Raw genomic sequence first — 16,243 nt, forward strand, 5'->3', positions numbered from 1 at the left:
TCCAAATGTAGAATAAAAAGAGAATTATAATGAGGTCGAATTTTCCCAGTTACAGATGTTCCAGCTGCTCATTGCCAAATAGAAACAAAAACCACATTTGATGGACACAAAATTAATATTATTAATGATTTTTCCAATTAACTTTTCTGCAAAGAAAACGGAGCTCTCGCTGCTGCAGGACAACAAGCGACTCGTCCTGCAGCTCCAGCAGAGTGAGGAAAAGGTCAAGGTAAGTCTGACGTGCAACATGTCTGTTTTTTTAGCTATTATTTGGCCTGTTTGCATCATGTAATAACAAATGTGATGTTTCTTACATTAAAATCCGAAGCTGTCAACAAATATTGATTCTTATTTTCAAAGATGCCTTCGTTATGTTGAACACAACACTAAATGTAGATTACTGCACTATTTCCTCCTGTTTGAAGAATCAGAGCAGCATTCTGCTGGAGAAGACCAAACTGGAGGAGGAGATCAAACAGCTTCAGCTGAAGATAGCAGAGCTGGGACAATGAGATGAACCCGCTTTGGAAGAGTCCACCCTGAGTCTATTGTGTCTATGAGAACTCTCTGACATCCTGTCCTCTCTCATCAGCTTGGTGTCCAGTCAGCAGGAAGAGATCAGCAAGTGGAAGAGCAGAGCCATCAAGCTGAGGACGATGGGCAAGACCGAGGTGGACAAGCCTTCGTCGCCCCGCCCCCTCACCAAGAGGGTCAAGGCCATGACCCCGGACGACTCAAACCTCATCAGCTCACCCAAGAAGTTTCTGGTTACTCCCAAGAATGTCCTGGGCTCTCCCAGGATGACCCTGGGCTCTCCCAAGGTCTCCGTTCTCGACGGCCCCAGTTGCCCATTCTTTGACGGGGACGGAAGCTCGGCGCTGCTGTCCAGAACCCGTCGCATGCAGTTCTTTGACGACTCCAGCCTCGGAACCATTCCAGGTGAGCTCCATGTAAAGTTCTCCTGCCTGTGTGATGGTCAACGACGTCTCAACATCATAAAGACCTGAGCTGTTTGTTTTGCCAGATGTTTGCCATATTCCTGAAACACCAGACGAAGAGACGGGTAACCGCTCTAATATCAACCACAGGGGTTTACTAACGGAAGCATGAGGTGTTGGGATTTCACCGGGGGTCCACTCAGACTTAAAACCTGAATCAAGACTGATTGACTGCTTTACCTCAGACTTCAAAGAAGCTATCTAATAATTGCCATTAATATAATAATTTATGTTTTATGTGATAATTCTCACTTATTATTTTTAATCGACACTTACGGACTATCCTTCGCGAGGAGCTGGCAGGGGTAGAATTGGTGAGTGTTCTTAACTGTCTTCTGTTATAAACTTCGGGTTCATGAACTGAGTTGTTGATGCTTCGTTTTATGTGTAGAAACCCAGAGCAAGCTGCTGACGAGGTTTGGCGCTGTTTTGAGCAATGTTAGTGGTTTAAAAATGCGATTTTGAAAGCGTGTGGCTGTTGGCCCCATGCTAACCCACTGTTTGCAATTTTGGACTCTAGCTTCCGCCCGTGCTAGCTCTGAACTGCGTGATGAGCGAAAATTACTTCCTCCACGGCTTAGTTGATATATTTTCATGCAGAAAATAGCTTTATTTTCAATTTCCGCCAAACTTACACTTTAAAGTCCGGGGGCTACGGTCCAAAATAGCGTGGGGTTTAAAATCCGGGGGGCTTAGGCTTAGGTCCGAAAAGCGTTGAGGGGGTGGGAGACCCAAAAAGCGCTGCGAAGCTGTCTAGGATTGCACGGTTTAAAGTCCGGGGGCCACAAGCCTGAGAAGCAACAAGGCAATCCAGGATTCTCAACTTGCCGAGAAAGGGTTTTACCAGATCGGGTGAAAAGGTTTTTCTACTCATTTTGCAAGACACAGAGAACTGTGTTGACAACAGTCGACCAGTTACAAAAAAAAAAAAAAGGGGGCGAGGAGGGATTCTCCTATCGGGTAGTTTTGATTTAGGAGGGAGTCTTGCTAAGTCAGTAAAAAAACAGAACTGAGAACAGTATAAGGTACGTCTTTGGAACGATGAGACCTACTTTGATCCCTACCTCAAAGTACTGGGTCTTGAGGCCAGTAACACGTCTTTGGAACGACGTAAACTACTTTGATCCACCAGGCCGCCTGAGTTAACAAAAAGGGAAAAAGCGCTATCATTCAGGTAAGACAAACATTAGTCTTTTGCTGAGCACGTTCGTATTATATTTGTTTGTGAGTTTCTGCCGTGTATGTTTTTCTTCTTATTATTATTATATTTGTTTGTGAGTATATATACAACCTATTTAAAATAAAGTAGGATAGGGTGAACTAGATATACAGTGTAAATACAATAAAAATGGGTAACAGCCATTCGTGTTGCGGCCGGAACACGGAAGGTGATATACAGGAGTTTCAAAGTATATGCAGGAAAAAGATAAAGACAGCGTCAAATATCTTAAGCTGTGGAAAACCAAATATGGGTTTCGGGGAAGACTAAATGTGGAGGAAACTAAGAGATTGGGAGCAGGAAGATAAGGAAATTAGACTAGAGCAGGAGTGAAAAGAAAAAGAAGTACACAAACAGACAAGTTCTAATCTTTATCCTGTTCTTTATTCTCGCCGAGAACAACGGAGAGATGATGACGAAGTCACTCTGGGTCCGACGCCTGTCCCTCCCCCTACCCGGATCAGCCTTGTTAAAAGAATTTCTCCGTAAACGAATAAATTCACCCAAGGAGGAGATCGGAGACATAAGTAAAGTCGACGTCTGACTTTAATCTTGTACAAGAGGAGCAGTTACAGTGCAACAACGTGAGGATGCTACAGAGGAAGTGCTCAAATCACTGTTGTGACTTGAGTCTTTTAAAGGCACAGGAGATGATGCGTCATTGACAGTTAATCTTCATGCAGAACTAGACATCATGACTACCAGGCCTCTGATAACATTTAGACACCTTGAGATATAGCTGGGAGCATTAGGTTAACAGTGGATTTACTAAAGTGACGACAATCCAATCCATCCTTCATACATGGGCCCCCCAGAGTCGTAAAACTCTCAAATATATCATTTTCTGGAATCTTAACAATGTTGGTGCCCCAGCAAGGAATAATAAACTCATGATGTTATACAAAATTCTTATAACATTCCCTCCTGTTTATGCTTATCTCAAGCATAATCATTAGTTAAATTTTGTGGAGTGTGAGAGCGAAAACCCTGTCAGGCAGTTCCATAGCAACTTCGATACCATCTTTTCACTCGGGCAGGGAAATTCTCTCACGGCCCCTCCGCCTGTAGGCGACCGCCTTGTGGTACTCCAGTCCAATTGGGTTACTACAGTGATCAAACAAGGTTTATACATATTACATCTAAATCTAATCTCTAACAGTCTAAAGCTTAAATAGGAAGGAAGAATAGAAATCAAACAAAATGTCCAACGCAGGCTGGTCAACCCATCGATCCCGTTAGTTGAACCTGACCCTGCCTAGGAAATCTCACCCTAGACTCGTGGAAAACAATAAAACATTACAGACTTCCTTCCATCATGTGATTAACATATATATATATACATAGTGGAGACAACATCTTTCTCTTGACGCTGCACTCGTAATGCTTATCAGTATCTTACATCTTCCTTTTGGGATTTTCTGTAAATACATCATTGTGCTGTGGAATTTATGTTTTTATTTTTATTTAAACTACTAATCATAGAAATCCTCCAAGTCTCCGTGCATGCCCTCAGCTTCCAGATCACCTGGAACTTTCTGCTCACCTAGGAATCGGGAAGCACACTTCACAGGGGTTATTTCATCGTCACTGTAATCTGATAGATATGATGTTGCATCACCTTTATCCTCCTCATCCGGCACTCTGGTGTACAGTAACATCTTGTTCATGGCAACGTCAATCAGCCTCTGAACTAAGTCTCTCGGGAATGGAACACAACAACAACACAACGCAGTCATAATTGTGGTCATAATATTTATGGTTATCAGAACTGATTGTATGAGCCCTGACCACCTCCCGAACATGTTCTCCATCCATGAAAAGTAAGGGTGATCGTCAATACCTGAGTTTTCTGCGAACTCCTCGGATAGCGACGTCAAACCTGCCAGCGCCCTAGTCCCACTGCTGTCAGGAGCGGTGTTGTTGGGAATGAAGGTGCAACACATATCCCCAAACATCTTACACACGCCTCTCTTCTCGGCCAGCAGTATGTCCAGCGCCAGCCGTTTCTGCCATGCCAAGAGACTAGTCCTATCTAATTGTGAAGACAACCCCTTGATGCTGTCTCTGACATAATTGATGAACCTTTGTTGGTTATAATACAAATAGTTAATCCAATCAACATTTTTAATGTTGGTCTAAGTGTCTTACCACCGCAGAACCACCAGATGTCCGCCCTGGTCACAAGTTGTCTTCTCACCCACACATTCTGCTCACCCCGTTCTCCTGCTGATAACTTCAGGGTTAGATTACAGGGAGCCAAAGTTCCTACACTAACTGTACCTTCTTCTCTAGACAGACAGGTGTAGTTGCCGTCATATGGCTCAAACCAGGGTGGCCACGTGTGAGTTGGCACAGGGGGAAACAATTGGTGTACAGTGGTGCAGTTCCTGTCAGCGGGTAGAGACACAAAGTTATACAATTTGCGGTTTGATTTCTCTTTTAGCTCTTAATTTGGCTGGTGTTGAATTAGCTAGCGTTGTATTGGCTAGTGTCGAATTTATAATCAGTGATTCAGCTGCGGTGCGATTGTTGTTGCCATTCGATTGTCGAGAGTGACGTTTGTGTACCCAGAGTATCGGAATTACCACTATCACTGCTATCAGACTGATTAGACACAATGTTCCTCTCATACCGCATCCCGTCCTTCGAAACAGATGCCACAGTCTATCTGCCATGGTGTGGTGTTTTTACTTATCTGTCTCGCCTGGAATGCTGTATGCTCTCTTACAGTGTGTCAGATGAACCCACGTTCCTCTCTCAGCGATGTGGACTGCTGTCGGTGTAGATAGCAGAACCTGATATGGACCTTCCCAGCTAGTAGATGACCAGTGATAACTGCAATGAAACTTTTAGTTGAATGTTAGACATTTCTGATAATTTAGCCATGACTTGGTTTCTGAAATATGGACTGTTTTCACAATAAATTGTTTCTGGGAATCCGAATCTTAGTGCAAAAATAGTAGCAAAGATTTTTGCTACCACTATAGCGTCGTTTGTTGCTGTTGGTGTGATTTCAACCCATTTTGAAAACATCTCCTATTACCCGACTGTATTTCTTCCCCTCTGATTTGTTTAGTTCGATGAAGTCCATGCATATTGTTTGGAAAGGATATTCAGCTTTCGGGAACGCTCCTCTTTTAGGTCTCATTCTTCCTTGTGAATTGTGCTTGGAGCAAATCAAACAGGATGCACAAAAATTTTTAGAGTAATTTTGGAATCCATATGTTGTAAAACATTTACTTATCATTGTCACCATCCCTCCTGTTGAGACATGGGTAATCCCATGGCTCAAAATAGCCGCAAATCGATAGAGGGTTTTAGGAAGGATGGGCTTACCCTCAAGTCATCTCCAGATGTCGTCATCTGTTTGCTTTGCTCCTTTGTCGCGCCACAGTGATTTCTCAGTGTCTGGTGTTATAGCCTGCATGTCCTTCAAGATATCATGGTCAATGTGCTGTGTCAGTATCAGCTACACAAATGTAATCTGTGCCCCGTCCCTCCGTCGCTGCGCGTTTAGCTTCTACGTCTGCTTTGCGGTTTCCCCGTGAAACTGGTTAATATCAAATCTTTGTGTTGAATAGCTTTGCCTGTAGATGTTACCATGCCTCTGTTTTTCCACTGTTGTGCGAAAACATGCAGTGTGGAGAATGCATACTGGCTATCTGTGTAGACTGTGATAGCTTTCCCTTCCCCCAATCTACATGCCTCCATCAAAGCTACTCTGTCTGCTGCCTGTGCTGAGAAATGTGATGGCAAAGGTGAGGATTTCAGCACCCTCCCCTGTGTCACCACCGCACACTACTGGCATTCCTGCCATCTGGATTTTTCCTGCAGGAACCGTCAACAAACATTGTTATGTCTGGATGTGTGAGTGGTGTATCAGTCAGGTCTGCTCTCAGCAAAACAGTCTCCTCAGTTTTAACTAAGCAGTCATTTTTATCACCGTCCTGTTCGTATGGCAAAGGTGTAGATGGATTCAATGTGTTGCAGCGTTCGATTGTCAAATGTGGCTGCACCATTAGTATTGTCATACAATTGAGATGCCGTGCTGGTGACATGAAAGCTACTTTGTTTTGCATCAGAAGTACAGAAATCGCATGTGAAACCTTCAATGTCAATGGATGAAATAACACGAGTGAAGCTGAACTTTGTACAGCAATAACTGCTGCCTGCACTGCCTGTAAACATGGAGGCATAGCTCTGGCTATGGGATCAAGTTTAGAAGAGTAATAAGCTACTGGTCGTAGTTTTTGTCCAAAAGGCTGTTAGAACGCTAGTCATGAATCCTTGTCTCGCGTCACATGTTTGGATGAAAGTTTTTTTTTAGTCTGGGAGTGCTGATACTGATGTGCTCACTAAAACCTGTTTTAGTAAAGGCCTGTTCTGCCTCCTGTGTCCAAATAATCTTATCCCCGGCTGCCATAGGCTGATCATAGATTAGACCCTGCAGTGGTTGTGCTGATTCAGCGTAATTAGCAATCCATTGCCTGCAAAAGCCTGTCATGCCTAAGAATGACATCATCTACTTTGTGACCTTGTTCAGCTAAAAAGTTCAGCAGTGCTAAAGTGTCTATTTTACAGTCAGCTTGAGTTTCTGAAGCCATCAGAATATCATCTGCATACAATAGAATTTTGGTGGGTTAAATTTGGCTAAATTTGATGACATCGCCTGTGTGCTGTGTATGTGTGTGTGTGTGTGTGTGTGTGTGTGGGTGGGTGTGTGTGTGTCTCGGCATGACCTGTCCGTTGAGATAGTCACGCAGTTGATGAGTCTCGATGCCGTCTGAGTCCTCTGCCTCTTGCCCCTCCTCCTCGTCCTCCTCCGGACCTGCAGCCTCTCACCCAATGTCCAGTTTTAGCAAACATCGTTCCTGTCTCTCGACCTGCTCCCCTCCGCACCCCTCCCTCCTTCTCCTCCTCTCTGCCATCCACCCCGCTTTCTCGGTGCACCCTCTCGGTAAAACACATTGCAATCACTCCTCCAATCATCACCATCATCATCAAGACAAAGTAGTCACTTATCTCCTCCTTTCCCTTGTTTCTGTGTATGTGATGAAATAAGAGGATTGAATGTCTTACCGCTACGGGTTTTACCCCCTTGTTCTGCGTCCCATGGGTGCCCTGGTATTTGCGGAGCGGAGGCTTCTGGCGGTTCGGAGGAGGCCGGAACATGTGCCGGCCTGGGATGGAGTGGAGGTGGCCGCAGATGAGGCTGATCCGGGTAGGGGGAGGGACAGGCGTCGGACCCAGAGGGACCTCGTCATCATCTCTCCGTTGTTCTCGGCGAGAATAAAGAACAGGATAAAGATTAGAACTTGTCTGTTTGTGTGCTTCTTTTTCTTTTCACTCCTGCTCTAGTCTAATTTCCTTATCTTCCTGCTCCCAATCTCTTAGTTTCCTCCACATTTAGTCTTCCCCGAAACCCATATTTGGTTTTCCACAGCTTAAGATATTTGACGCTGTCTTTATCTTTTTCCTGCATATACTTTGAATCTCCTGTATATCACCTTCCGTGTTCCGGCCGCAACACGAATGGCTGTTACCCATTTTTATTTTATTTATATCTAGTTCACCCTATCCTATTTTATTTTAAATAGGTTCTCTATATACTCACAAACAAATATAATAATAATAAGAAGAAAAACATACACGGCAGAAACTCACAAACAAATATAATACGAACGTGCTCAGCAAAAAACTAATGTTTGTCTTACCTGAATGATAGCGCTTTTTCCCTTTTTGTTAACTCAGGCGGCCTGGTGGATCAAAGTAGTTTACGTCGTTCCAAAGACGTGTTACTGGCCTCCAGACCCAGTACTTTGAGGTAGGAATCAAAGTAGGTCCCGTCGTTCCAAAGACGTACACCTTATACTGTTCTCAGGCCCAGTACTCCGAGGTGCTTGTTTGACCTCGGGTTTTTTTACTGACTTGGCAAGACTCCCTCCTAAATCAAAACTACCCGATAGGAGAATCCCTCCTCTCCCCTTTTTTTTTTTTTTTTTTTTTTTTTTTGTAACTGGTCGACTGTTGTCAACACAGTTCTCTGTGTCTTGCTAAATGAGTAGAAAAACCTTTTCACCCGATCTGGTAAAACTCTTTCTCGGCAAGTTGAGAATCCTGGATTGCCTTGTTGCTTCTCGGGCTTGTGGCCCCCGGACTTTAAACCGTGCAATCCTAGACAGCTTCGCGGCACTTTTTGGGTCTCCCACCCCCTCAACGCTTTTTGGACCTAAGCCTAAGCCCCCCGGATTTTAAACCCCACGCTTTTTTGGACCGTAGTCCCCGGACTTTAAACCTGGCTGTCTATTACTGGCCCCAGACGCAGTCTTCGAGATCCCGGATCTCAGTTGTTTTACCAAATGGTGAAAATCCCCTCATTCAGGAATTTTGTGTTTGCCCGATTTGTTTTAAATGCCTCAGATTCCTCCTTCGTTCGGACCCCGTCACTGTTCTCCTCTCCAGCCGGGCCCGCCTTGCAAGGTGTTCAGGTCCGGTAGTTGGAGAAAAGAAACAGATATTGGGCCCCACGTTGGGCGCCAAATGTTAAAAGAATTTCTCCGTAAACGAATAAATTCACCCAAGGAGGAGATCGGAGCCATAAGTAAAGTCGACGTCTGACTTTAATCTTGTACAAGAGGAGCAGTTACAGTGCAACAACGTGTGAGGATGCTACAGAGGAAGTGCTCAAATCACTGTTGTGACTTGAGTCTTTTAAAGGCACAGGAGATGATGCGTCATTGACAGTTAATCTTCATGCAGAACTAGACATCATGACTACCAGGCCTCTGATAACATTTAGACACCTTGAGATATAGCTGGGAGCATTAGGTTAACAGTGGATTTACTAAAGTGACGACAATCCAATCCATCCTTCATACATGGGCCCCCCAGAGTCGTAAAACTCTCAAATATATCATTTTCTGGAATCTTAACAATGTTGGTGCCCCAGCAAGGAATAATAAACTCATGATGTTATACAAAATTCTTATAACAAGCCTCATCTGCGGCCACCTCCACTCCACCCCAGGCCGGCACATGTTGCGGCCTCCTCCGAACCACCAGAAGCCTCCGCTCCGCAAATACCAGGGCACCCATGGGACGCAGAACAAGGGGGTAAAACCCGTAGCGGTAAGACATTCAATCCTCTTATTTCATCACATACACAGAAACAAGGGAAAGGAGGAGATAAGTGACTACTTTGTTTTGATGATGATGGTGATGATTGAAGGAGTGATTGCAATGTGTTTTACCGAGAGGGTGCACCGAGAAAGCGGGGTGGATGGCAGAGAGGAGGAGAAGGAGGGAGGGGGCGCGGAGGGGAGCAGGTCGAGAGACAGGAACGATGTTTGCTAAAACTGGACATTGGGTGAGAGGCTGCAGGTCCGGAGGAGGACGAGGAGGAGGGGCAAGAGGCAGAGGACTCAGACGGCATCGAGACTCATCTCCCCGGAACCGAGAATCATCACCTGCGTGGCTATCTCAACGGACAGGTCATGCTGAGACACACACACACCCACACACACACACACACATACACCGCACACAGGCGATGTCATCAAATTTAGCCAAATTTAACCCACCAAAATTCTATTGTATGTTGATGATATTCTGATGGCTTCAAAAACTCAAGCTGACTGTAAAATAGACACTTTAGCACTGCTGAACTTTTTAGCTGAACAAGGTCACAAAGTAAATGATGTCATTCTTAGGCATGACAGGCTTTTGCAGGCAATGGATTGCTAATTACGCTGAATTAGCACAACCACTGCAGGGTCTAATCTATGATCAGCCTATGGCAGCCGGGGATAAGATTATTTGGACACAGGAGGCAGAACAGGCCTTTAAACAACTAAAACAGGTTTTAGTGAGCACATCAGTATCAGCACTCCCAGACTACAAAAAACCTTTCATCCAAACGTGACGCGAGACAAGGATTCATGACTAGCGTTCTAACAGCCTTTTGGACAAAAACTACGACCAGTAGCTTATTACTCTTCTAAACTTGATCCCATAGCAAGAGCTATGCCTCCATGATTACAGGCAGTGCAGGCAGCAGTTATTGCTGTACAAAGTTCAGCTTCACTCGTGTTGTTTCATCCATTGACATTGAAGGTTTCACATGCGGTTTCTGTACTTCTGATGCAAAACAAAATAGCTTTCATGTCGCCAGCACGGCATCTCAATTGTATGACAATTCTAATGGTGCAGCCACATTTGACAATCTCATAATCACTAATTCAGCATTCACATAATGGTGCCAGTCTGTCCAAATGTAGAATAAAAAGAGAATTATAATGAGGTCGAATTTTCCCAGTTACAGATGTTCCAGCTGCTCATTGCCAAATAGAAACAAAAACCACATTTGATGGACACAAAATTAATATTATTAATGATTTTTCCAATTAACTTTTCTGCAAAGAAAACGGAGCTCTCGCTGCTGCAGGACAACAAGCGACTCGTCCTGCAGCTCCAGCAGAGTGAGGAAAAGGTCAAGGTAAGTCTGACTTACAACATGTCTGTTTTTTAGCTATTATTTGGCCTGTTTGCATCATGTAATAACAAATGTGGTGTTTCTTACATTAAAATCCGAAGCTGTCAACAAATATTGATTCTTATTTTCAAAGATGCCTTCGTTATGTTGAACACAACACTAAATGTGGATTACTGCACTATTTCCTCCTGTTTGAAGAATCAGAGCAGCATTCTGCTGGAGAAGACCAAACTGGAGGAGGAGGTCAAACAGCTTCAGCTGAAGATAGCAGAGCTGGGACGGTGAGATGAACCCGCTTTGGAAGAGTCCACCCTGAGTCTATTGTGTCTATGAGAACTCTCTGACATCCTGTCCTCTCTCATCAGCTTGGTGTCCAGTCAGCAGGAAGAGATCAGCAAGTGGAAGAGCAGAGCCATCAAGCTGAGGACGATGGGCAAGACCGAGGTGGACAAGCCTTCGTCGCCCCGCCCCCTCACCAAGAGGGTCAGGGCCATGACCCCGGACGACTCCAACCTCATCAGCTCACCCAAGAAGATTCTGGTTACTCCCAAGAATGTCCTGGGCTCTCCCAGGATGACCCTGGGCTCTCCCAAGGTCTCCGTGCTCGACGGCCCCAGTTGCCCATTCTTTGACGGGGACGGAAGCTCGGCGCTGCTGTCCAGAACCCGTCGCATGCAGTTCTTTGACGACTCCAGCCTCGGAACCATTCCAGGTGAGCTCCATGTAAAGTTCTCCTGCCTGTGTGATGGTCAACGACGTCTCAACATCATAAAGACCTGAGCTGTTTGTTTTGCCAGATGTTTGCCATATTCCTGAAACACCAGACGAAGAGACGGGTAACCGCTCTAATATCAACCACAGGGGTTTACTAACGGAGGCATGAGGTGTTGGGATTTCACCGGGGGTCCACTCAGACTTAAAACCTGAATCAAGACTGATTGACTGCTTTACCTCAGACTTCAAAGAAGCTATCTAATAATTGCCATTAATATAATCATTTATGTTTTATGTGATAATTCTCACTTATTATTTTTGAGATTTTGTCACTTCTAGATTTTTCTTGTTTCTTTTATTTTTATTTTTTCGTTGTAAAACAAAAACTGATGGGTGACGGAAACACAGTTCGTTGTACATTAATAAGAAGAAATCCTGAAAAAAATATTGTAATGAGGTGGATTTGATGCCTTTCATGGACTTGACTGAGACCAGGATGGGATCATGTGACCTGAGTGTCTCTTTGTGTTACAGAAGCTGAAGCAGCCGCCGGTGCAGACGGAAAGGAGAGTTCGTGCCCGAAGTCTCCAACGCAAGAGGAGATGTGTAAAGCGCAGTAACATGCTCCATGTGCAATATTTTAAATGTTTGTCTTGTCAAGGTTTCTGAATTTTGTTTTTGTTTGACTCTTATTCTAATAAAATCCATTAAAGAAATTAACTGAATCTGAGTCCGAGTCTAAATCTGATATAGATATTATAATGCCGAGCTTTCCTCTGTGCCATCAAACAGTTCAAAGTGCATGCATGCTGATCATAGGAAATAATAGGAAATAAACTGGCATACATAGCCACAAAATAGACCGGTTACAAGGTTTCACCTGGAATATCTTACTGGAATAGTTAACATTTCTCTTATTGAATATGGGGCGAGGTGACTGCCCTCTTATTTGAACCAAAAAACATAACTTGACCGTCCGTTCATTCGAACAAAATCATGTCGTTGTTTTCTTCATATAGAGGATAACCACGGGGAGCAAGCAGGACAGAGAGAGGAGGAGCATAAAGCTGGAGGAGGAACAGGTTTGATCATTTTAAATAGATACTTCTTTTTCCAAGAGGGGGAAATGTAACCCCAACTGGTCAGTTATTCATTTTACTTCCCCTCTTTTGTCTTTTGTTTGGCCACCTTTAAGAAATGTCAGGTGGTGTTATGTATTTGTATTATTTGTATTAGACCCTTCACTCGAGGCTGTAACCCATCCAATCTCTGCTACCCACCATTCTCCACCGGTAAGGGACTTGAAGTACTAGGGGGGCTATGGAACTGCCAGTCTGCAGTCAAGAAGGCGGACACCGTTTCAGCCTATGCCTCCCTGCAGTCTCTCCACTTCCTGGCCCTCACAGAGACCTGGATCACCCCGGAAAACACTGCCACTCCAGCTGCCCTTTCAACTGCCTACTCGTTTTCACACTCCCCAAGACGAACAGGGCGAGGAGGAGGAACTGGGCTCCTCATCTCACCCAGATGGTCCTACCAGGTCCTTCCTCTAGACCACCTACCCCGATCTACACTTGAATTCCACGCCGTCTCTGTCACCCTTCCTTTCAAACTCAACATCATAGTGATCTATCGCCCACCCGGTCCTCTCGGTGACTTTTTGGATGAGATGGATGCCCTCCTGAGCTGCTCCCCTGATGATGGCACGCCGCTCGCCGTCCTCGGTGACTTCAACATCCACTCGGGAAAGCTGCACTCATCTGAATTCATCGACTTCTTTTCCGCATTTGACCTTACGCTCTCCCCCTCTCCACCAACTCACCGCGCCGGGAACCAACATGACCTTGTCTTCACAAGATCCTGTGGCATCTCGGCACTCTCTGTTACCCCGCTCACTGTGTCCGACCACCACTTTGTGACTTTCTCCCTCCCCATGGAGCCCACCACATCCCTCCCCTCTACGCCTCGAATGGTCACCAGCCGCCGCAACCTGAAATCCCTCACTCCCTCCGCTCTCTCCTCAACTGTTATCTCCTCGCTACCATCCTCAGAACAGTTCTCCCTAATACCTACTGACGAAGCCTCCTCCATCCTGATGTCCTCACTCTCCTCTTCTTTGGACACTCTCTGTCCCCCTATCTCACGACCTGCGCGATCATCTCCCCCCCCCTCCCTGGCTGTCTGAACCTCTGCGAACCAACAGATCATTGTTGCGAGCGTCAGAGAGAAAATGGAAGAAATCGGGCCAGCACGAGGACCTTGCTCACTACCACCGCCTCCTCTCTGACTTCACCTCAACTGTTTCGGCAGCTAAATCTGCCTTCTACCTGGCAAAGATCAACTCTTCTGCCTCCAACCCCAGGAAACTCTTCTCCGTGTTCTCCTCCCTCCTCACCCCTCCTCCCCCTCCGCCCCCTTCCTTCCTTACTGCCGATGACTTTGCTACTTACTTTACCAAGAAAGTAAATGACATCCTCATTTACGCCTATTCCCTCCCAGAAGACATCTCCCCCAACCCTCAACTCGGATGGTCTTACCAGCTTTACCCCCCTCACCTCTGAAGATGTTCACGCACTTGTTACATCTAACCGTGCCACCACCTGCTCCCTCGACCCGATCCCCTCCTCTCTTCTCCAAGACATCTCACACGACATCTTGCCATTCCTCACCACCCTGATCAACTCCTCCCTCACCTCAGGTGTCATTCCAGCGGATTTTAAGGTAGCTACCGTTAAAAAACCCACCCTAGACGCTACTGACATCCAAAGCTACAGACCTGTATCTCTTCTTTCATTCCTCTCTAAAACCTTGGAACGTGCCGCCTACAACCAACTGTCATCCTATCTCTCGCTGAACAACCTCCTAGACCCTAATCAATCAGGATTCAGGACTGCTCACTCCACTGAGACGGCCCTCCTCACAGTGACCGAGTCCCTGCGAGACGCCAGAGCCTCGTCCCACTCCTCCGTTCTCGTTCTCCTCGACTTATCTGCTGCGTTCGACACAGTCAATCACCAAATCCTCCTCTCCACTCTGGCTGAACTTGGCATAACTGACTCTGCTCTCGCCTGGTTTACATCATACCTGACAAACCGCACCTTTCAGGTCACATGGAATGGCTCTATGTCCAAACCCTGCTCTCTGGACACGGGTGTCCCTCAAGGCTCAGTATTAGGACCGCTTCTGTTCTCACTATACACCAGATCACTAGGTTCTGTTATCACATCGCATGGATTCTCCTACCATTGCTACGCAGATGACACCCAGCTGTTCCTCTCTTTTCCCCCGTCCTCTGACACCCACATTGCAACTCGCATCTCGGACTGTCTGGCTGACATCTCTGTCTGGACAACTGCACATCACCTCAAGCTTAACCTGAATAAAACCGAACTCCTCTTCATCCCAGGGAAAGACTGCCCTCGGTCGGTCACTGTCGAGGGCATCACAGTATTGCCGTCGTCAACTGCGAGGAACCTGGGTGTAATCCTCGATGACCAACTATCCTGCACCCCCAACATCACTGCTGTGGCCCGATCCTGCAGATTTGCCCTCTACAACATCCGCAGGATTCGGACCCTCCTCACAAAGGACGCAACGCAACTCTTGGTCCAAGCACTGGTCATCTCCCGCCTTGACTACTGCAACTCTCTCCTGGCCGGACTCCCGGCCTCTGCGATTAAACCATTGCAGCGTATCCAGAACGCTGCAGCACGTCTTATCTTCAATCTACCCAAATTCTCCCATGTGACCCCCCTCCTCCGTGACCTCCACTGGCTCCCTGTTGCAGCACGCATCCAATTTAAGACGATGACACTGGCCTTCAGGGCCATCAATGGAACGGCACCCATCTACCTTCAAACACTGGTCAAACCTCATGCCCCGAAGCGAGCACTTCGCTCCTCTACTTCAGCTGGCCGGCTGGTACCACCATCGCTGAAATCAAACAAATGTCGCTCAGCAAAGTCCAGACTCTTCTCTGTTCTGGCGCCTTAGTGGTGGAACGAACTCCCGACTAATGTCAGGACAGCTGAGTCATTTGCCATTTTCCGAAAAAGGCTCAAGACTCACCTGTTCAGACTTCACCTCGACTAGCATGACCTCCCCCCCGCCCAAAAAAAAAAAAACGTACTGTACGTATAGCACTCTGATCGTAGCACTGTTGCTCTTGAACTACTAGTTTACTCAGATGAGGACCTAACACTTGTTCTACTTTTAGCTCTTACTTTATCGGCAATGATTCGTTGTGGTTTCCTTGTTTCCTTCTTTTGACAAATGTACTTATTGTAAGTCGCTTTGGACAAAAGCGTCTGCTAAATGACCTAAATGTAAATGTAAATATGTATTATTTTCAGATTTTGTAAACGGTACATTTGTTTAATCCATTTGTTCTTGTACTTGAATTAAAATGAACTACACTTGAGAAGATTCATGTTCATTTACAATGTTTTGTAAGGTTTTGTTTCAACATTTAATAGATGTATTCCCAATAGATTTATAGGTGTCATGAGTATGAAGTTGCACTTGCACCCTGTGGGAAAATGTGTCCTCTGCATTGACCCTAACTATGTAGGAGCAGTGGTAGCCATGCCAGCCTGGGGGCCAAGCATCTGACCCATACTATATCCATAGCATGTTGTTTTAGAGTAATAGAATATAATCATTATCTTTGTGCTTAAACAATAATCAATATGCGGCGTCATCAACACGAATGATCTGTCCCTAAAAGTTAAAATCCACCATGATTTATTTTTACAACTCGAGTACTGGATATGAAGAACATTATAATTAAGTAAATAAAGGGATAGAAATGTAAAAAGGGTT

The 16,243-nt window shown here is 45.5% G+C and overlaps 1 protein-coding gene across 1 annotated transcript; it reads left to right on the forward strand.

Annotated features, from left to right (window-relative positions):
* Nucleotides 1-371: 371 nt before the first annotated feature.
* On the forward strand, nucleotides 372-12,215 carry LOC311026766 (uncharacterized protein; the record flags this gene model as incomplete). The annotated part of the gene is made up of 5 exons (XM_084030464.1): nucleotides 372-499; nucleotides 593-939; nucleotides 10,842-10,989; nucleotides 11,074-11,420; nucleotides 11,957-12,215. The coding sequence occupies 5 exons, from the start codon at nucleotides 372-374 to the stop codon at nucleotides 12,040-12,042; spliced, it is 1,056 nt and encodes a 351-aa protein (XP_083886590.1). The 3' UTR covers nucleotides 12,043-12,215.
* Between the last annotated feature and the right edge of the window lie 4,028 nt (nucleotides 12,216-16,243).

This window comes from Eutrigla gurnardus (genome assembly GCF_963514095.1).
Source record: "Eutrigla gurnardus genome assembly, chromosome: 16".
NCBI classification, from domain to species: domain Eukaryota; kingdom Metazoa; phylum Chordata; class Actinopteri; order Perciformes; family Triglidae; genus Eutrigla; species Eutrigla gurnardus.